The 22531-nt window shown below is 50.5% G+C and overlaps 1 protein-coding gene across 1 annotated transcript in view; it reads right to left on the reverse strand.

The window, feature by feature from the left end:
• Positions 1-889: 889 nt before the first annotated feature.
• LOC119110032 (PDF receptor) overlaps positions 890-22531 on the reverse strand; it is a 119254-nt gene continuing 97612 nt past the window's right edge. Inside the window, exons 14-15 of the mRNA XM_037233777.1 lie at positions 5781-5875; positions 890-971 (exon numbers count right to left, since the gene is read on the reverse strand). Of these exons, the coding sequence (XP_037089672.1) occupies positions 890-971; positions 5781-5875 (177 nt within the window). The remainder of the gene's footprint in view (positions 972-5780; positions 5876-22531) is intronic.

A 22531-nucleotide genomic window follows, 5' to 3' on the forward strand; every position in this document is an offset into this window, starting at 1 on the left:
GTGTGCAACACCGGCCTCAGCCTACGCGGTCTTTACGGCTGAAAATCTCCCAGACCCAGACAGTGAACAGCAAGATCACACTGGCGTCAACTCAGAGACGAGCGTGTCATCATTGGATTTATTCATTGCACTCCAGCTCAGGCCTTATGGAGTATGAAACTTAAAGCCCTAGTGAACAACGATTTAAGCTCTTCGGACTGAGAAGTACATGATACGGGATTTGATTGTTTCGAACAAGCGCAACACCGAACACCGCAGCTTCCTGACCTTCTGGCTCTCCATTCTCCGCGGCGGCAACCTCGTCCGCTGCCGAGAGTATGCAGCTATAACAAACTGAGATAAGCACCTGAAAGCCTGTACAACGCAGCCGCATCGGCGTTCTCACACTTATATCTGGCATCTGAAACCGTTGCTGACCGATAATTCAGTTTCCGTTTTCGCCGAATCCTCATGAGCATATGATGCGCAACATGACGCACTCACGCAGCGGGCACTTCCCCGCACGCATACTGAACAAGCGTGGCGTCACTCTCACAACGAGCGCGACGCAACACCAAAGCCTGCAATGACGTCCGCACCAGAACGGGCGCGAGCGATGCTTCCCACATGACCAGCGAGCCAAACCGTACCCGTATAACAAAAGCCGCGTCTCGACACCGCCGCCGCCGCGCTCCACAACAGTCGCGCCACACTCCCGTAGAAAAGCACGCATCCCTCTCGGCTCGCAGCGAAGGCGTCCGGATCACAGCGCGTCGATTGGCGCGGCTCGGCACCTGGCGAGGCGGCCGCCAGGGCGCGGCACCGCGCGCCCGCCGCTCGCGGCGGCCGGCAGCGGGCGGCCGGGCGCCGGCAGGGGGCCGCGCCCGCCGCCTCCGGCAGCCACACCCGGTCATAGGTCTTCGCTGGTGGCGGTCCGGTTGGTGGCGGCGCCTCCCTCTCCCGGCCGGTGGCTGGGCATGTGCAGCAGGCGACTGGAACACCGAGACAGAGCACACCGGTCAGCGGCTGGAACACCGAGATGGAACACACCGGTCAGGGACTGGACCACCGAGACAGAGCACGCCGGTCAGGGGACTGGAACACCGATACAGAACGCACCGGTCAGGGGAATGGCACGGTTGCAGTGGTAGCCGAGAGAACGGGTCGTGGCCTTGGTTGTGATGGAGGAACTTGCAGTTAAATCATTGCGTGCTTGGTGAATGCGGTATATAAGTGTAATTACCTCTGCAAATAAACTGTCCACACCTTATGTGCTCAATTACAGAAACCACGCATCATCAGAAGCAAATGACGACCTCTTTCTCCAGACGGTGCCGACGACATTTAGGATTCAAGCTTCCATCAGTGGACCTCTATGGTGGGATATGCGGTCCAAGTGACTCCCTGGTATTTCTTTTCTCCATCTTGACATACCTCGCTATGGTGTGACCCACGCACCATTAGCAGGCCAGGTCGTTCGAAACAAAGCTATGCCATTTGGGACCAATACAAGATCGCATGAGCGAGCGCTGACATTTCATAACCTAGTTTGACAAATTGTCCGTAGTGTGGGCCTTAACTTGATGGAGTTTGGCAGGCGCCATTCAGCATCGTTTGTTCTATTGTCATAACATGCTTAGTTCGCGAGAAAACGACGTGTGGTCTACTCACACCAGACCTGACTCGTTAGACCTGATATGACGCGCCACGGGCGTCACTGGCTGATGTTATTAGCCACGTGGGTAACCGGCAGCGAGTCCACGGCTGCACGCTACCGTGCTCCCTACGGTCAAACCACCCCCCGACTGCCTGTAGATAGAACGTCAAAGAAGTCAAAACTCGCTAATTTTTGCGCGGAAGGACCTTTGCAACGAGCGCACTCTTAAGCACAAATAGACATCAACAAATAAACGCGTTATTTTTGCTTGGCTGACGTGGTCTGATCCATTAAAGGCCACCAGCTCTCAGGTTCAGTGACACTAATCTAGTGGAGGCTTGCCTGAGGACTTGAGGACCTGAGGACCTGAGGACGAGGACTGACGAAAGACAACCATGCACGAGCATAAGCTGATGCTGTTCAACGCCACCTATCCCATTCCACTTTCCGTTCTGCCCCAGCATGTTTAATTTTCAGGAAAGTAAGGACCGGCTGGGGAGCCCAGCTTTCCTTGAAGGTGACAGGACCGCCTGTCCGGCTAGGACTAGAACCATTTAGTTTCTATGACAGAATATTTAACAACGCTAAGTGGATCAAACGTCTCCAGAGCATCTTGGTGTATCATCAAACACCGCGTCTATGCCGCGTTTGAGCGAAATTTCATGGAAACCACACAATCGCGACAGCAGCCGGAAGAACCGCTCGTTCCAATGCCATCCGAAAATCCCTCCTCTCATACGACGATAACGGTGTGCAGAAGTGGAACCACCGCTGGACAATGACACCTTTGAGTCTCTCATCCCTTCCAATATTGCCGACAGTTCAACGCGCTGGACTGGCTTTAGACCTACAAGCACAGGAACCGTGCACGATAGCGACGTGTAACAGTGCGTTAACTCGGTGAGCATTCGTAATTACTGGAAACCCAGATTGCAACAGAGCCTGTCTGCCATCGTCGCGCCACAAATGCTTTACAGCACCGCTAACGCTGACACCAATCACATCGGCGCACGCGGCGGGACTGGTGACAGACGCGACGCGCGCGAGCTGAGGCCGCGCCTTCCAATCCACTCGCTGCGGCTCCGCCCCCGCCTCACCAGCCTGCCGGGACGCCTCCGTCCCCCGCGTCTACTTGCGCTCGCCAGGAGCACGATGGGCTATTGCACCCGGGAGCCGCGCTACGGCCGTGGAAGCCGGTGTAATTCTGCGGCTCGCGCGCTCTGTGTCGCCGCTGCTCCGCTCCGCTGACCCGCCGTTGCCTCACGGCGCCCCCGCCGCGGTCGTCTCGAGAAATCACCAGATGCGCCCCGCGGAATTGTGCCGCGCCGGCCGCCGCCACAGCGATCGCTTTGGTTGTGAGCAACGGTCGGGGAAATGGTGCATTCGTTCTTGCGCGATTGAGATCTGCAACCGCGTCGCAGCAGTGGAATGCTATGGTTAAACGCATGTAAATACCAAGCTCCTACTCGGGCCCCCGGATGCACACAATGCATATCATTATACATTCCATTCAACAGCGCTAAGTACGGTAGGCTAAACATGCCGTATTTCACCACAATTCGCGCCCACCCAGCACCCCAGGCAACAATTTGGGAGACTTTAACATCCTGTTTACCATAATCAGCGAGTTTACGGCCGGTAGCCAGACCCCAGAGCCCAGCCCGCTAGTGTAGCGGCGGGGAAGCCGGGAGAAGCCTGTTTCCCGGCTACGATAACGGGGCCAGCCCGCTAGTGTAGCGACGGGGAAGCCGGGAGAAGCCTGTTTCCCGGCTACGATAACGGGGCCAGCCCGCTAGTGTAGCGACGGGTAGGCCGGGAGAAGCCTGTTTCCCGGCTACGATAACGGGGCCAGCCCGCTAGTGTAGCGACGGGTAGGCCGGGAGAAGCCTGTTTCCCGGCTACGATAACGGGGCCAGCCCGCTAGTGTAGCGACGGGTAGGTCGGGAGAAGCCTGTTTCCCGGCTACGATAACGGGGCCAGCCCGCTAGTGTAGCGACGGGGAAGCCGCGACCACCAGCGGCGAATCTTCCTAGAGCGGGACACAGCAGCGGCCTCATTCGGCGCTGTGGAACATGACTGTCCAGGGCGTGTCGGGTGAATAAATGACGCCGATGGGCGGGACTTCCGTCCCGTCCCCGTCCTTCCATTAGCGGCACAGACGGTCCCATCGCGGATTCTCCTTCCGCTCTGACCCGGCCGAGTCTTCCCGCTCAGAGCGGGCGGCGGCTTCTCGCCAGATCGGGGCGGAGGACGCTCCGACGTGGGTCGGAGCTGCAGCGCAGCCCGGGTCGGATCCGGACCGACGAATGAATCTGTCTGAAGGGATCCCAGGCCGGCGGGCAATCGGGACGGAAAACAATTCTGTCGGGCTCGCGGTGGAAGGGATGGGGGTTCGGCCCGAGCCGGAATGGGGTTCGGCCGCGGCGGAATGGGGTTCGGGCCGCGGCGGAATGCCGATGGTGTGTGGGACGGGGGTCAGGGAGACAGTTGAGGCTTCTCCCAGCCCAGCGGACCCCAACCCCGCCGCGCTCGATGATCGATGCCGCTTATTTTCGGACTGAGGAGCTGAAAGCCTGTCTCACTCGGACATGTCACACACGATCCTGAACTCAAGCCAGTCCCTCATCGCCGACGGCAGTGATATTGGATCACTGGTTCCAAGGCGCAGACAACCCAACAAAGCAGTTGGTCGGCACGCACATTAGTAAGGCCTCTCACCCGTAAAAAACGATTTTATAACATCAAAACTGAAAGCCTGTCAGGCTGAGTAGGAAGCCCTGCGCTGATCTCTGCTACCATGAACGAAGTGAGAGTGGCTTTCAACGGGAAATGCTTCGTCTTTGATAAAAGCATGCCAGGTAGGATCATCGCTCATTGTGTCTAGATACACCGTAAAAGGATCGAGCCCTCATATGTCAGCCCACACAAATACGCGCCCGGGACAGCGAAGTGGTTGGCTGATGTTGACGAGCATAACGAGTGCAACCGAACAGTAATGTATTGCGATACGATATCAATACGACCTTTAGTATCTGCCCCAATGCCCACGAAGCCACTCCGGTGCACTGTCCCTCCCCCTCCCTCCTCCTCGCCGACGTCCTCACGCACATGCTCGCTATTTGCAGGTTTCTGATTGGACTGGCGGCCACAGGGGACTTCGGAATGGGATGGTGGTGTAACTAAAAAGATAGCTACAAAAAGTTCAGCGCGAGGCAGGCGCTCAAAATTTCTTGCGTGGCGCAAAATAGTATCAGGTGTCCTTTGCCCATCTATTGTTGCGGATTTTACGTGCAACTCGAATATTCAGTTGTCAATACATATTCACGCGCACGCTAATAAGACATGTGCTAAATTTGACATAGAGGGCAGGGAGAGATTCACTAGAGGGGAGGGATGACGCGAACAATCCACCGGGCGCCCACGACGGCGGCGGGTCTGTGAGCAGCGGGGCTGGGCGAAGACGCGCACCATATTTTCTAGTGGAGAGGGCCGTGCCTTGCGAGCCCCTTCCGCCGCATGCAGCCAAGGCGCTCTGGGGACCAACCAGCAGCTACAGATCTTCACATCTTTCTTGCTTTTTCTTGTGGTTATATTTGTTGCGCATAACCGCACTCACGGGCACAACGTAAAATTTGGCGCCAAGCACGCCTGTCTGTCGTATGCTTCTCCCCTTGTTCAGGCGTCTGGTGAGAGGCGCGGGCCCGTTCAGCGCCGGCGCGTTCAGCTGTGGTGTGCCGGTCTGCGCGTGGCTACGTACCAGCTCAGCTTGCGATCGACGTGGGACTGACGCCGGCAGCGCAGCTGACGTGCGCCGGTCCGCGCGTGGCTACGTACCAGCTCAGCTTGCGGTCGACGTGGGACTGACGCCGGCAGCGCAGCTGACGTACGCCGGTCTGCGCGTGATTACGCACCAGTTCAGCTTGCGGTCGACGTGGGACTGTCGCCGGCAGCGCAGCTGACGTGCGCCGGTCTGCGCGTGGCTACGTACCAACTCAGCTTGCGGTCGACGTGGGACTGTCGACGGCAGCGCAGCTGACCTGTGTCGGTTTGCACGCGACTACGTACCAGCTCAGCTTGCGGTCGACGTGGGACTGTCAACGGCAGCGCAGCTGACCTGTGTCGGTTTGCACGCGTGGCTACGTACCAGCTCAGCTTGCGGTCGACGTGGGACTGTCGCCGGCAGCGCAGCTGACGTTGGTCGCTCAGGTCATGCCACTGCTTAACCACGGCGTCCCGCACCTGGGGGCGGACGAGGCCAGGTGATGATGCCGCTTCCGTGAGGGTCAGAAGTGCCGGGGTCCGGCGCGGCCGCCAGACGGGTCGCGACACGACCACGTGCGGACACAGGTCAACGTCCGGTCACGCCTGGACACGCCGCGAGACATAGACTGGACACGTGCGGGATACGAGGCACCGTCTGGTCATAATAGGACACTGGGCACGGCTGGACAAGACAGGAAATGGGGCAGAGACTGAGCACAGGACATGCTTTCGTCACGGCGCGCGGATTAAGCTCGACCGAACAGAAGCCGAAACTAAGCGCAGCGTGGACACAGGACACAGACACCTCCAAAACTGGGCAAAATACACAGCATACACAGGCCGAGAGATACCGGCAGCCCGACATGAAATATCAGGGCAAACACGTGAAGCAGAATTCGTAGCCCACACGTGGCGCAGGACTGCGACCGAACAGATGGCTTCATCACACCAACTGCACGCTACCGGACTAATGACGTCATAGCGGAGCCGTTGGACAGCCTGAATGCATGGGCCAGAGAAGACAGACGGCTGCACGGCAAAGCACTGATGTATGCATCCTGGCCTTACGGGCGAGACAGACCGGGTGCCAAGGACGTGTCGCGGTCGGAAACAAGACCAAGCAACCGTGCAGCCTAGCAGCCTCGGACCGGGGGCTCAGAATTATGAAAATGACGGGCCCGTAATGATTTGGCTGTGATCTAGACCCCAAGCGGCAATTGTAAACAAGGCCAGGCAAGCTCTTTGGCGTCCAGACGCTCGCTGTCGACGAGGGTTGTTGCCGATTTGTGATGTTCCGAGTATTTTAAGGGATTAAGTACTTATCTTCGTAAACATTCATGATGGCATCTCATTTTAAATTTGGTGGGCAGCGCATTCTAGAGTTTAGGTAGATCCCAAGCCATTGAGTTGTACGCAAAACATTTTTAAACCGTGCGAGCAGTTGAGTAACAATGCGCAGGAAAAAATTAACCACCACACAGATTCATCTTGTTGGCTATTTTGACAAAGAGCAATTGGTGCATTTGCTTGTCGTTGAATGCAACGGCAAAAACAACTACTGAATAATGGACAATCTTCAATCAACCGACGCACCGTGAGAATGCAGCGGCACAAAAACTGTTGAATAATGTATTATCCACAATCAGCCGACGCGTTGTCAGACCGCAGTGACGTCAACTGAGCCTCGGTCACACAACAGTGTGCTGGAACATACTGCACTACATTGTTTATAACCTTCGACGAACCACCAGGTCCAGGCCGAACAGGCCAACACTGGCCAACCGGAGGCCCTTCACAGACGTGCTCAAAGGCCGAAGTGGGCTGAAGCTGGTAGCCGCCGCTTGTCAAGGTTTACGGCCGGACCGTTGTCAGATCGAGAAATCCAGACAATACGTCAACTTTAGAGGCCGTTTGCATCGATCTCATCATTATGTCATCCTTTCATGCTGTCATTGCATTCTGTTTTATGCCATCGCAATATAAACACGTTCTATCACGTGACGTGTTGCCTTGCGATACATAGGCGGAGTCCCGATACCTGACCAAGTTTGTACATTTACACCGTCCACAGTGCAAGTGACGGGTACCAGCTGTGACCGTCGGGTATCGGCCACGGTCGTGGGAAAGACAACACTGCCATCATACCCCGAACGGTCGTAAAAAAACAGCACATCCGGACATCCGATGTAGCCTATCACGTTCAGTCACATCACCGCATTCCACAGGCGTCGAATCTGGTGTCGTATACTACTACGAGGATGTAGTGCTGTATTTTCCTTTGGCGCGCTGCTTATAAAGTGGCATAAAACGTTTACCCAAGGCTGCGAGAATGAAAGGCTACGCAGACGTCGTGTCACCATGGGACTAAAGTTCCATAGTCCGTAGTATAGTTTTATCGATACTACGAAAAGGTTGGTAGATACTAGTAACATGATGAAAACGGAAATTTTGCTATGAACTGAGTGGACAATCCTGTTCCACATTTTTATCTCAATGCTACATGAATAGATATTGCACATTTTGAATTTCCAATCTTCTAAAGACAATTCAATACTAGGATTACCCTCCAAAACAAGATCCTACCAAGCTACGTTTCCTAGTTCCAGCTCCCGCGCCATATTCGTCGTGATAAACGCGCCTACATATTTATTTGTAATGCCTCTTGTAAAAGGAATACTCATATGTAAATAAATAAATAGCATTTGTTATGTCTGCAGCCGTAATTAATGAGAAGCGATTCAGCATACACTTTCGTACTGCTGCGCTTATATGGAGTAAAATGTAAAAATAAGGTAATGTGAGGAGGGCAGGTGCCAAGAATTTCGTTATTGCTGTGCCACGATTTTCCTAGGTGTTAGTTAACCTGCAGATCCATAATGACGGATGAGTTAGATAAAAATGGTGGGCAGGAAGTGCTACCCGACTGTCCTAACATATCCTCAAGACTATTTCCGAGCTGAGACATGGGTCACGACTTGACAGGCAGAAATTGCAAAACTCGCCAGAAATCGTCCCATTTTACAGGAAACTCTGCTTTCTTGAACGGAAATGGCGCGCGCTTGCATTTAAGTCTTCCGGGGTTCACCACTCACTACCCCGGCCAGGGCAGGCCGATCCTGCGTCCACCATGACAACGCTCCCCTAAGGCTACAGGGTGTGCATTCCAACTTCTTCAACGCGCGTGTCAAGGTGCCGCGGGCCCATCTGGCCCGCCGTGCCTCATCCCTACGGTATGTTGTTGTTGTATGCTGTACTCTTTTACACAGACTGTTTCTAAGTACTTCCGGCTACAGTTCTTCGTTATAAACTACTGGTGAATGTGTTACCCATCTCTCTGTCGAGGGTGGAGCGAAAACGCATTTCAGCAATAATTTTGTAGCTCTGGTGCAAACCAATGCAATTTTCCAGCTGAAAATAGTTCATTGAATATGTAAGGTAAAAAATCCGGTTTATGGAAATATTTGTGTCTAAATCAGCCCGCAAAGAACAACGTTTTTGACGCCACGGCATCCCCTACCCATAATGCAGTAATGCCGGAGTTTGCGTTTACCCACATCTGAAGGAGATAAAAATGACAGTGCACGAATCAAGGCATCAAACCTTATCAGAGCAGCTACCAGTTACCTCTACAAACTTATGATATGTTCTAGTTGTTTTATCACGAGCATGTAAAATGCTGCGACGGAGAAAGAACTTGGTCACCCAGTACACTTCGTCTCACACAACACATGGCAAGTGGCCGTTTAAGTAACAAGCGCTTGACCCAGAGTCAATCATATTTCTGTGGACCATTTTCATCGCGCCCAGATCGACACACATCGTTGGCTACTCTTGACTTTACCCATTGGAACATGTTGCGAGTACTGCGTGTTTACCACGCACTTGGCCACAGGTCATGAAAACAATTGCCCTGATGGAGGCCAACACCCTGGTTCACGTGTGTCCCATGTCAAAATCGATGGGGTAGGTATAACTGCATTTCATTCCTCTGTATTGTACAAAAACACGTTTTCCTTCCATTTTGTTCTCCAATATAACCTGAAAATTATCATTCCTAAATGTATTTCAACCATCCCAAAAACATGTCACTGGGGTGCTTGCTATCTAACGCGCTGTCGTACCTGACAATACGACCAAACTTGCCGACTTGCTGGAGTGTAAAGACCAAGAACAAGGCAACAAAATGAAATATGCAATGGGTCAGCACCAGATGGCATGACTTCCTATGCATTACACTACCAAAATTACTTTTGGGACGGACCCAATCCTTGTAAGCATATCTTAGGCCAGGCGACATGTCACAAAAGGTACCGTGATGTAGGCGCGGCGCTCTTCTGTCAACCAAGGTAACCTCAGTAACAGTTTGTTCGTGTCATCTGCAGTTAGGACAAAAAGAGCCTGAAATTCAACAGGCCATACGTAGTTTGGGGTTCCGGGCCTGTTTTGTGTCCTTAAATGTTTCTTTAAACTTGCAATCATAAACCGTTACATATGCTTATGATGTCTGAATCATCCTCTGTCACATCACCATAAGAAAGATCGGCGCTCTCTGCCCCCCCCCCCCCCCCCCCCCCCCCGGCTGTCAACTCAGACTACCGAGCGTCGGTTATCTTTGCACACGCTTCAATGCAACTTCTGCCTGCCGCTGAGGCCTCTTTTTGCCATTAACTTATCGTGGGTAAAATGAAGTCTTGGGCCACAATGAGCGCTTCAAAATCGCCTCATATCACACATCACTGTAAGCGGTTTTCGGTTTCCCAGCTTATGATGTCCATGGGGATAGTTTGCGACCGCAGCCAGCCAACTAGCCGGAGTCTGTGCTTCGTACCATGATTGTACCGTAACTTAGTTGAATCCACCTGTGATCGTAGGCCACAACATTTTCAAAAGTAAGTTAAAACCATCATCCACGATCGGCGAAGTACAGTTGCTTTATTAAGAGCTCACCATCATTGTTTGGCCAACATGTATTATGCGCTCACCGCGGCCAATAATATAGTTAGCTCTCGGCGCAGCAAAACTGTGTACTAAAACACGCATTTTAAGATGCCTAATTTGAGACACTTTACCTCTACGTATCCCCCATATGACGAGGCAGTTCTAAAATATTGTGCCGTACGTATGACAAGAAGCGCGTGAACATATGCCACGCCAAGATTACCCGGTATAGTAGAGGGTCTTCAGAGCTCATTAAACGAAAATGCAACGCGTCGCAGACAGACTGATTTGCATATTGCAATTCAAATTCGTGGTAAAACCACTATAAGCCTGAGCGAATATTCAGCTGGAAATCAAAGAGAAACCACTCCATATGACCCGACCCGTGACGCGAATGCACTGTGGGTCATCAAATTGGTATGCGGCGGAAGTCGCGCGATCCTGGGCCACCTTGTGCTTGAATCAGCTTACTAGGCTGATTGGCGACGGAGAGATCCGGTCGGGGAATTCAGCGGCCCGCCACGACTAATGGAAGGTGGCGAACACCGCAGCATACTCCTGGCTCATTTACGTACGGCATGGCCTGAGCACCGGCTACAGATGGCACTGGCCGCCCTGAGCGAGGAAGTCCATGAGGTTATAACTATTTACGCTTTCGTTTATTGTTACCAAAACATTCACAAAAATGGCAACATCTGCGGCGGCTGTTGGGCACAGTGGACTGGGCTAAGTGGCTGTACCGTTCTGATGACCCCATCTTTCTCAATTCAGCCGCAGGTGACTTCAAACCAGCGACTGCGACGGCAACGCCACCTCCCGATCCGTTAGAGACACAACCACAACGTTGAATAACGTTAAGCGGGCCAGTGAGATCTCCAGATGGCGTATTTTCTTACCACCTGCGGTTGTCGAAACCCGGGGACATACACAGGACTCGGTGGTGGGAGGGACACACTGGAAGTTGTTCACAGAAAACACAGTTTAATGCGCTGCGGACCCACGGAGTTTGGTGCATGACATAAAACAACACCGCTGTTCTTGATCTACGATTTTTTTTAACTGTATATTCCGGATATGTTAGTATCGACATTTAGTCGTGCACATGTTAGCGTATGCAGACATTTCATAACAGAGGTGAGCGTGCCCCTGGGCCACTACATACGTTTATCCCTGCGTACACTCCAATTTGCTGGTGTTGCCTAGGCCGAAACTTATTAATAAAAAAAACCGGTAAATCTATGGCTTGAGCTCAAAACTCGTAACCTTCTGCATGCACTCGAGCAGGTCAAGCACACTTGTGCCATTATCCTAGATCGATCCTTTCTCAGTAAAATCTTGCAAAACCCGTTCCGTTACGACACGCGACTTTTGAAATCTGGCTTGGATCCAAATCTTGTGTCCAGTTTGTTTACTTTGAAATTGTTTTTGTCTAACGTTAGCCAGGTCAATTCAAAGATGCACGAGATTTCGCCACATTTAACAGCTCGCATGTCAACACCGTATAGAATGTATAGTTATGCAGGGCTTTGATATATGTTGCTGAAGACGGCGCGCAGCTGCGATCGATGTGCACAGGGCTCTGATATATGTTGCTGAAGCCCGCACGCATCTGCGATCGATGTGCGCACCGACGGCAGTTCGCAAAAAGCGGCACGTGATCTAGACGGCTTTGTTTTGAAGTCGAACATGTGTCAGCAGTAGCTTGAGTGCAGCTCACTCGACGGCCGCAAAGAGCATTGTCGCTTCGCTAGCGATCAAACAGCGTAACTGTCAGATAGTTCATGTAGATAACTTGTTGGCGCCAGCCCTACAGGCAAATTTGCACTCCCATCTAACCAAGGAGAGGGGGTTTGACGGCTCTCCTACTAATTTATGAACTAGGACTAATATATCATCGGGGTAGGACCGGCGTGGTGCTCGCTGCTTAACCTATCTAAATACTCACGGATATCTAGATTACTAGCCGGGAATTTTTTATACCAAGCACATTCTTTTTCCCCTTACAATGCGATCAATGCGGTATCACACGGTATTAGAATGCGACGAGATGCAGTTTTCTCAGGCCAATGCCGTCCTTCACAACCTGAGTAAGGAAAAACAATACACAATCTATTTCAATATGCCTGGTTTTTCGACCCCAGGTAAATATATTACTTTCCAGGTTACGACAAGGAACTAAGGGGGTCATATCGAAAATGAGACATTTTTTGACCATATAATTAAAAACGACATGTTTACAAAAGGGCAAATGATGAGCATTGGCGTATTTGTTGCAGCCTTCTGGTTTTTCAAATACCTGTTTTTCGAGCCTGGGTCAGCTGAGTGAAGCTTCAGCTCACGGAAACTTCACCACAGCTGTTATGTTCTTTGGGGTGCGTGATATAGACACACTGGTGGTTGGTGCTTTATTAGACGAGGTGGAGCGATGTGGAAACGACCAATGCAATAATCATCGGCCTTGCTATTCAACTTGTTTTCTTTTTAGCTCAATCTGCGAAGTCTAAATTCGAGCTAAGTAGTGGGAGTTACGTAAGCTTTATGTTGCTAAGCAATGCAGATGTTTGCGCTACATGTACAATCATCCAGTGAACGTAATTTCAGTTTGTTGACGCTTTTTCAATTACGAAGAAGTTGAATTGAATGCATTTAGCTCCAAAAGGTCATGGAAACACGTTATTGTGAGGCCAACTATTTCGTCTATGTCATACGATAACCACTCACGTTACGACGATGAGATAAGCAACATTCAATGTAATATAACGAACCTTTTCAGATAACATATTTAAAACCACGCGAATGACCCGCACAAGGTTAAACGAGTCACAGAGTACTGCAATGTATTGCAATAATCATATATGCAGATGTCATGCAATGAAGAAGAAGGCCGAACAAGTGCACCTGAGTTGTACTACATACGCGATGCAACTGCAATCACAATTCACAGGCGATAGTAAGGAAGCTCAGATACTGTATGCATGTGCTGGTAATTCAGGGTTGTGCCCTTTCATGATCTTTGGAAAGCCAGTATCCCACTCATGCAATTACCCTTGAGCAAAATTAGGTGAACAATGAACATCACCAATTAAGCACCTCTGCGCCAACAACGGTGCAAACTATGTCTAACGGCAATTATTTGCTTCACCTTTCTCTGACCAGTGTGACCTTAACCCAAGAAATCCACTACAGATGGTCGCACGATGTCTGTCAAAACCATAGTCTTGTTGTGAATCGCAATAGCAGGATTGTTGAAAAAGTGAGTGAATAAATCCCGTGCAAAAGAAAAATCGAACATGTCTGACCTAGCTTGATCTCTGGTGACATAACCTCCTCACCCCAGGCGAAAGCATGCATCACATCACTGGCATCAAAATCGATTATATTTATGACACAAACAAGTAACATAACCAAATAACAACAAGGCAACTATATTATCGGTTCGGCGAAATGACTGACTAACATGGCCTCCACAGTCATAAGTCACGACCTGTTTGGATGCAAAACTGAAGAGTAATACGACGATTAAAATGTCATTAAGTAAACTGCTGAAAATCAAACCGTAATATTGTGAATAATTACCAAGTTACGTAACACAACCTGAAGGCGAGGGCGGAGGCAGTGTCGCGCCACCTCGTCGGCCAAGCCAAAAATTAAAGGGAGTGTCCCACATTCGTATGGGTTTTGAGCTGAAACAGCCATCATGAAGAACATTTGGTGCAGTTCACAGCCCTGTCCTTCTTAAGCCTCTAAACCCTCTAGCTTTAGAGCTACACGCCCACCAGGATGGGCAGACTATATCGTACAGACTTGTTTCAAGGTTACCCAGGTGTGCATGACGTCATAACAACGATATCAAAAATTTGCCATTTCACTGGCCATGCAGTGTTTAAGATCAAGGCAAATATAATTGTCGAGTCGTTCATATCTGACATTCGTGAACACGACTTAAAAATGTAACGGTCGTCCATTGGCTCTCAATCATTGCTGTGCAGCCTATGCAAGATTCTCACACCAATTTCGTTCCGTGCCACATAATACAAGAAATCATGCATTTTTCCAAGTATCACTCAACAAACTTTCAATCGAATGGCATAAGAATGGTGCAATAACTGAGTATGTGAATGCAGGTGAGCGTCGTCAACTCACGGATCAATATGCAATTACACCACGAAAAAGGGCCAAAACACGAGCAACTAACGATATTAGTTCATCATACGTTCAGCACCAACGCGAGGCACCTCTCGGGAGATTGAAGAACTACAAGTGAGTGCTATACAAACTTTTCATGAGCCAATCAATCTTGTGCTGCGGGACAAATTTACTTCATAAACAATTTTTTATGTTCAGAACAGTCTTTTCCACCTAGCAGCATAATCATATTTATAAGTGAACTTATATCATCACATACGATGCTTGCTTCCATATCATCAAATGTGAAACATTCCTTTTGATGGCTTTAACTTAGCTCAGATGTCATTTACCCCAAAGCATCCAACTCTAAACTAATGAGGACATTTATGCTATCATCCTTCAGTTTGGAGCCGTTGCAGGAAATCAATAATGAGTAAAAGCTGCAAATGAAACAAGCGATCGTAAAATCTGAGGGTGAAGTATACGCGGATATCAATCAGTGAAACGGCATGGCCTTGACGACTCAACGTTCAACATATATAACACTCGAGTCGCCTTCAAAGACATGATTGGGTGAGCTGGGTCGGACCTCTGAAGCTACCTACATTTCCCGGTTACACGACGTAAGGCAAGTTCAGTCGACAGGCCGTCTATAGCACTGCTGCACTTGTGGGTCAGTGGAATGCCTCACACAACATAAGCCAATTAACCACCATTCAGCCGTTTTCAAAGATGCCTTAGGACCGGCAGGTGTAATCAGACCTGCCCGCGTCCCGCCATTTACACTACTATCGCATCAGCTCTGCTGACAACAGCTCAACCCGGTCCGTAAATTAGTAACCGCCCAATGCAAGGACCTTCAATAAACACACATTCCCCAACGGAGCCGCGGGCGGCTGGATGACGTAACGAAGCTCTCCACCCAGCGCGTCGGTCCAGCCTTTGTCCGGCTTTTATGGAGTCTCTCCGGCTTCCAGTTGTCCTTCATAGACAGCATGCAATCACGTTCCACCGGAAGAGCACTTGAGGTTTTCCCTCTCAGAAATGGCAAGCCACAAATTCGGGACACGATTCGCAGCCGCAACCCCGCTCGGGACAACAGCGAGGATGTTGGCATTCAGCTGCTGCAGGGTCTGCAGGAACGGCAGTGGCAGAAAGGCGCGGGAAACGACTGCATTGATCAGCGCAATCGAATCTGTTCACTGTCGAAACGGCACGGACGCGCCATACGGAAGAGCTGTGGTGATGTCCAGACGGTGTGCACGGCGCGGGTCTTCGCGCCATGTAATGAAGTTTTGCAGCCTAGGATGACAAACGAAATGTGCCCACACTGATTTGTTATGTGCAAGAATTAGTTTAAGTGAAAAATACCGGGACAGCGAAAATCTTTATTCCAAGATGCTGTGTTACAGTATGTTACAGCTATCCATAACTGACTGGTGAAAACAGTTTACGAAAACGACATGCTGCGACCGCATACCTCATTCAATTCAAATCGTCAGAGAACCATTCAACGTCTTTCGTACATTTTCTTACATTCCTAGGCTACGCACCACGTTGTGAAAACAATAAGTGACGTCACAAAGCTTAATATTCCTCACCAAGATCGGAAACCGCAAGCCGATCTACCAACGTCACCGACAGTTTAACGATCCTTTGTGCAGGGCACTATGTGCTTCCTAAGAGAAACCGCATATGCGGCAGCCTTTATTAAAGCTGCAATATTTTGCACCTTCATGGACAAGCACGCATTACTTTTATTAGAGCACTTTCCAAGCAGCGCATACTTACTATACACTCGCACTCGCCACCGAAGATGAACCGATCGATTTCATTACAAAATTTGACCTACAGCCTTTGCCAGACAGAACCAAGGAGGGTTTACATAACGCACTGAGCTCCGGCACGAGCGCTGCGGGCTTCTAAGCTCCGGCACGAGTGTCCCGGGTCACTGAGCTCCGGCACGAACAGCCCCGGGCCACTAAGCTCCGGCACAAGCGCCCCGGATCTCTGAGCTCCGGCACGAGCGCCCCGGACTACTGAGCTCCGGCACGAGCGCCCCGGGCCTCTAAGCACCGGCACGAGCGCCCCGGGCCACTGAGCTCCGGCACGAGCGACCCGGATCCACTGAGCTCCGGCACGAGCGCCCCGGGTCTCTAAGCGACAAAAACCCTGATCACTGAGCTCCGGCACGAGCGCCCCGGGCCTCTAAGCCCCGGCACGAGCGCCCCGGGCCACTGAGCTCCGGCACGAGCGCCCAGGACCACTGAGCTCCGGCACGAGCGCCCAGGAACCACTGAGCTCCGGCACGAGCGCCTCGGGCCAGTCTGACCCTTTGGCAGTTTGCCACCTGACCTTTCCACGTCAGCCTGGTCAAACAACTCTGGGACCAGGCTGCCGGACTCGTAAGCGGCGCCGCCGGATTACGAGCTCAGCACCTGTCCTCTGGGCCGCAGAGATATGAAGCTGGCCATTCGCATCTAACAAACAGCACGTTCTCCACCCATGCCACCCTAGACTGCGACTTGATGCCCTCAGATGGGCGGCGCTGTCACTTACAGTACAGTTGTTCGTGGAAGGTTTTAGAGTACTTGCATGGAGTTCGAGTTGGATCTGGCAACACCAGTTTGTGCTTTCGATCCCGAAACAATGTTACCTAGATGCGGCAACTTTACAATGTTTCCTAGATGCGGCAACTTAATTGTTATCTAGATGTCGCAACTTTACAATGTTACATAGATGCGGCAACTTTATAATGTTACCTAGATGCGGCAACTTTAATTTGTTATCTAGACGTCGCAACTTTACAATGTTACATAGATGCGGCACTTTACAATGTTACCTAGATGCGGCAACTTTACAATGTTACCTAGATGCGGCAACTTTACAATGTTACCTAGATGCGGCAACTTTATGTTGCCTAAATTCGGCAACTTTACAATGTTACCTAGACGCGGCAACTTTACGATGTTACTTAGATGCGGCAACTTTACAATGTTGCCTAGACGCGGCAACTTTACAATGTTACCTAGATGCGGCAATTTTACAATGTTACCTAGATGCGGCAACTTTACAATGTTACCTAGATGCGGCAATTTCACAATGTTACCTAGATGCGGGAACTTTTTTGGCCCGCTCGCCATACCCAGTCATGCAGCCTTCCTGATACATGAAATCGAACATGTCCCCACACACGCCTTAGCACGTCCAGGCTGGTCACACCCAGGAGCTTACAGTGAACCAGTTCTGTTCTAACTTGTCATCCAATGAGCTTGGGGCGAGATAACCACACCACACCAGTCCTGTTATTATGTGTCATCCAATGAGCTTGGGGCGAAATAACCACACCACACCAGTCCTGTTATAATGTGTCATCCAATGAGCTTGGGACGAGATGACCACACCACACCAGTCCTGTTATAATGTGTCATCCAATGAGCTTGGGGTGAGATAAACCACACCGCACAGGCTCGTCTAGGTGACAAAACAGGCAGTTCTAATCAACACAAGGCGAGAGCCAAGGCCCATGCACCGCACCCTGGCGCGTCGTCATAAGGCTACTTAACACATTCATGGGGCTTGGTGACCTTCCCCAGCCATTTACGATCGAACTGAGGGGTCGGAAAAGAGATTATCGACAGCCTTTGTCCATCCTCACCTGGAGGACCTTAACAAATCACATGGCTAGCGATGTGACGAATGTCTGTACAAAGATAAAAAAGAGTTCAAGATCTAATCGAAGGCTTATTTTCCCCGCAGTTTCCGCCAACTTTTCCATCCGTACCAGATGAAATGCGTCTTTACCACGTCAGCACCCTACCCCATTATTCACAACAGATACGGGTCAAGGTCAGGTCGCGCCAGCTCAGTTCACACTCACGTCGGCTAATTCGACGTTATTTCTATACCGTTTCGAGTCACCTAACTAATGCTCGCTTATAATGACACGCTCATTTGTCATTGGTTCGGATTGTGTTGTTCGCCAAGTTACCATCACAAATGGGCGACACTTATAGGTTGATATCGCATGGCTCTTCATGCTACCTGGCGTAACCCCACACACACACACTCATTAACCTGACGTTAACCGGCATGCAGCCAAACCAGCAAAAGTTGGTCATCCTATCTGCAACGACCTGGAGGTCAGCACGGAGACACAAGCGGGAAAGGCACTTTTGATCCCGAGCGGTTTTGGCCAACCTTTGGTCGCTGCATGAGCTGGCGACCGTGTTGAGAGTCTGTGTATGTAAGCTAGAGATGATACTTTACCTTGATAGTCATCAATACAAAGGGCCAATGATCGAAGAGGGAAGACGCTGTGATCCCCTACCTCCGGTTGATGAAGCAGTAAAGAAGCAGATGAAGAAGCCCTGGAACGAGTCGAGCACGGCCAGTACGATGTATAGCAGCCGAAGACGGCGACGGACCGGTCCGCGGCGCTCAAACATCTGCAGCGAGTGCGTGATGCCGAGCAGCGGCAGCATGAATAGCGCGGCGCGCACCGCCTTCCTGCGGACAGGCCGAGGACCGATGGTCAGCAAGGTACCGCTCCACTGGGGACAGGGTGGTTGTACCTCTGGTCAGCGGGGCACGGCTCCACTGGGACAGGCCGGGGGGACCGCTGGCCACGGGGGCACCGCTCCACTGGGACAGGGTGGGTTGTACCGCTGGCCAGCGGGCGGGGACGGCTCCACTGGGAACGAGTGGGTGTTGACCAGTGGCCGTCAGAGCGCATCCACGCGGGGGCAGGTGGGAATATTTAGCATGCATGTGCAAAAAGGTCGCCTCCTCCTGACAGGTGCAAATATGTCACAGCCACCCCAGCATCTACCTTCCCGAGGACAGGCCAGTAGCCGAGGACGACGTATCACTAGTGGACATCAAAGCCAGGCCCTCTAGCGGAGAGGTGGGCATACATCGGTAGTCGCTCGAGCGCTGATTTGATGAGGAACAGATTGGGAGTATGGCGACGATTCTCCGAGCGCTGCGCTCATGGGGATGGGCAGGAAAACACCCATGAGCCTATCAGGGTCCTGTTCTTCCTGCCGGCAGGCGGCAATACAGCGACGACTGCTAGAGCAACGCACCTATGGCGGGGGGGGGGGGGGGGCAGTCGAGAGTGCATGCATGTTCGCAGGCAAGAAAAAGAAAAAGGGCAGTGTGCACTGGCTTCCTGGGGAACAAGCGAGAGTGCAACGGTGGTCCTCAGAGGCGGTGGAGACGTTTGCCTGTTTTGGAACATCCATCCACGATCTAACCCTAATGGTCACCGAGCGAAGGAACCACAAGGAGTGTTACAAAGAATGCGTGAAGACATGCGTTATGTCCCATCGCATTGCGCAATTTAAGTATCATAGCGAAAAACGGTTTCCGACAATGGAACCGCCCGTAGACGTGTGGCAGACAATGTGGAGTTCATGTACCGGTTCCTTTGCCTTAATGCAGAAAAAGGCCATTCTGTGGAGCGTCGCTAAAACTGATAACAACTGCGCTCGTCACGGGTATTGATTCTCCTTTAGCGGTATATTTTTGTGCCATTTGTCCCAGCTTACCTTATCTTTTGAACGTCGTTAGAATTGCTCTCCTTAAGCTTCGTAACAAGCACCCTCATGATGTTGAGCAGAAAGCCCAGGTTGGCCTGAAATCAATTCAGTACATCTTCACATCACATACAACACCAGACTGTCAAACAAAGCCCCCCCCCCCCCCCACAGCCGGGATAAGAGAACCGTGACTCAAAAGGTTCCGAACCGTAACACGAAGACTAGATAGAATTTATATCTGCATTTGCCATTTGGAATAACAAGGAAGGAGCCCGTGCATGCGTGATAAACACTTCGGACACCAAAAGGCGAAATGAAGGAAGAAAGGGTATGGAGTAGGAAATATGCCCTGGCCACCTGCTTTTCTCAAATGGGGGCAGAACTAAAAAATGCACGCAGGCGATTTCTGGCACATCGTCTCTCAGATCCAGACGCCATCTTAAAATAGCTGACTTATACCGTAGGTTCCTTATACAGCTTGATAACTTGCCAAACTCAGAGTAGCGCATCAGGCAGAGTCCGCCGACCGGACGCACCGACAGCTTACTGTAGTCAGGAAGTAGGATTCTTGGATATTTACTTTAGGCACCTACTGCTACTGTTCGCCTGCTGTTTTTAGTAGTTTTCATTTGTGCACATGATTTACCGGGACCAGATCCATGCCAGCCAAAACACGGACCACTTGTTATAATTGTTACAATTGTTAGGCTCAAGTAATTAAAAATTCTAATTATCAAAGCAGGACGTTTCGAAAATTTGTACCCAAAAGACCCTTGGCGCGTGGCGAACCAAAGTAAGACGGTTTTTTTCTGCATCTATCGTTCACACCCAGCACCCGAGGCTGCATTTCTCATCAGCCAGTTCTGTCATAACATTTTCGTCACTAAGCTCAGGCAGTGAACGACCCCGAATATCAGCTGCGCGCGCCACGCGAGCAACTCAATGCGTCATAAACAATAATGGCATGCAGCCCTGCTCACGAGCGTGAAGGGGACACGCTCACTGACGGAACAGATATATCCAGAATGTTTTATCATAAGTTAACAAGGACAGCTAATCAAACAGCGTGACTTACCGCGATGACCATGAACGTGGTCCTTGATTTATCCAGTAGAATAAACTGACATGATACCCCCACCAGCACCTGGAAAGCATCGTACCGACGTTATAACCGAGGGTCCCCCGCAGGATTTCTATACAAGACACACCTATAACTGAAACTCTTGTTTAGCATCTGTGCCCTCGCACAAAATCTCAATGGCGTTGAATGCACAACAATCCGTCGCACTTATATCTTGATGGATCTCGTGCAGCAAGTTTGCAATGGTTTTGTCTCGTCACCCCGCCTGCTTCTTTCCACGTCTCCTCGAGCTAAGTTCCTAGCATATGGTTAACATATCAAGTGGCATCAAACGAAGCCGAATATAGTTTAAGCAATCACCATGGAGGTTCGCAAAGTTACCGATGAAAAGGAACACGCCACGTAACTGTGTGTGGCGCAAACCGACTTTTCTTGGGAGCAGGAAGATCTAGGGACTTCCAGGGCAGATCGGGGGCCTTACTATCTCAACCCCTATCTAGATTGCTTCTTCGTATTTCGTTCACTTTATTTCTCAAGAAGGTCTTTCCTTTTCTTACTCTGTGTAAGAAATATCTCTTAGATGCGTGGATAAATCTAAACAAAATATCTTGGCTTGATGGGGCCTCCGGTGTTTTTCCAGGTCCTGGTTTGTCGTCACAATGAGTTAAGACTTCTGGTGCTGAGTAATCAACCTTCTCTTTGCCAGGAGGTACTGGTTTAACGACGCACTAAAGCAAACATGGGATATATTGGCACTGTGAGGGTGACACTGAACCACAATCACGAGTGTGAGATACATCAATATATGATTAACGAGTGTGAGACTGAAACGTCAAGCACTCTCCACGTAATCAATGTTTAATCAGTCAAAGGTAATAGAGACACTAGGTAAGACCCAACCGAAGTCAATACAATACAGATCCTACGGGATGAACTTGGCCAGGTGGCGGTTTTCAAGTGACTATTCCTGGAATAACACGCCTACGGTGAATGATATCAATCTAATCAAAATTAGAATGGTCAACTCCATAAAAAACAAAGTATGATGATTTCTATAACAATCTTATCTTGAAATGCGGCACCTGTATCACTTGACCTTGTGGCACAACATATTGTTTACATTCTATTTGACCTTCTTGGATCCCAGTTTAGAAGAAAACGCACACAGGAATTGGCATTCATTGACGAAAGCTTTAGCTGTCAGAATTTATCAAAACCAAACAAATCATGATGGCTCTTTGTAGGAAATGAGTTTTACATGACGGCAGCTATGTCCGTTGCCCACAACAGCCCGGTGTTTTGTTTACATTTGCATTTTTACATCTTGCTTTGGCGACATGTTCTGTCTCGGTCACCCGGTGCTTTCTGTCGACCCAAGGAACCCGAAAAGATCTTGCCTCCTTGGCAAATGGTCAACGGGCGCGGTTGCCGCACCGCCACCGA

This window comes from Pollicipes pollicipes, unplaced genomic scaffold (assembly GCF_011947565.3).
Source record: "Pollicipes pollicipes isolate AB1234 unplaced genomic scaffold, Ppol_2.1 Scaffold_7231;HRSCAF=8579_pilon_pilon_pilon, whole genome shotgun sequence".
NCBI classification, from domain to species: domain Eukaryota; kingdom Metazoa; phylum Arthropoda; class Thecostraca; order Pollicipedomorpha; family Pollicipedidae; genus Pollicipes; species Pollicipes pollicipes.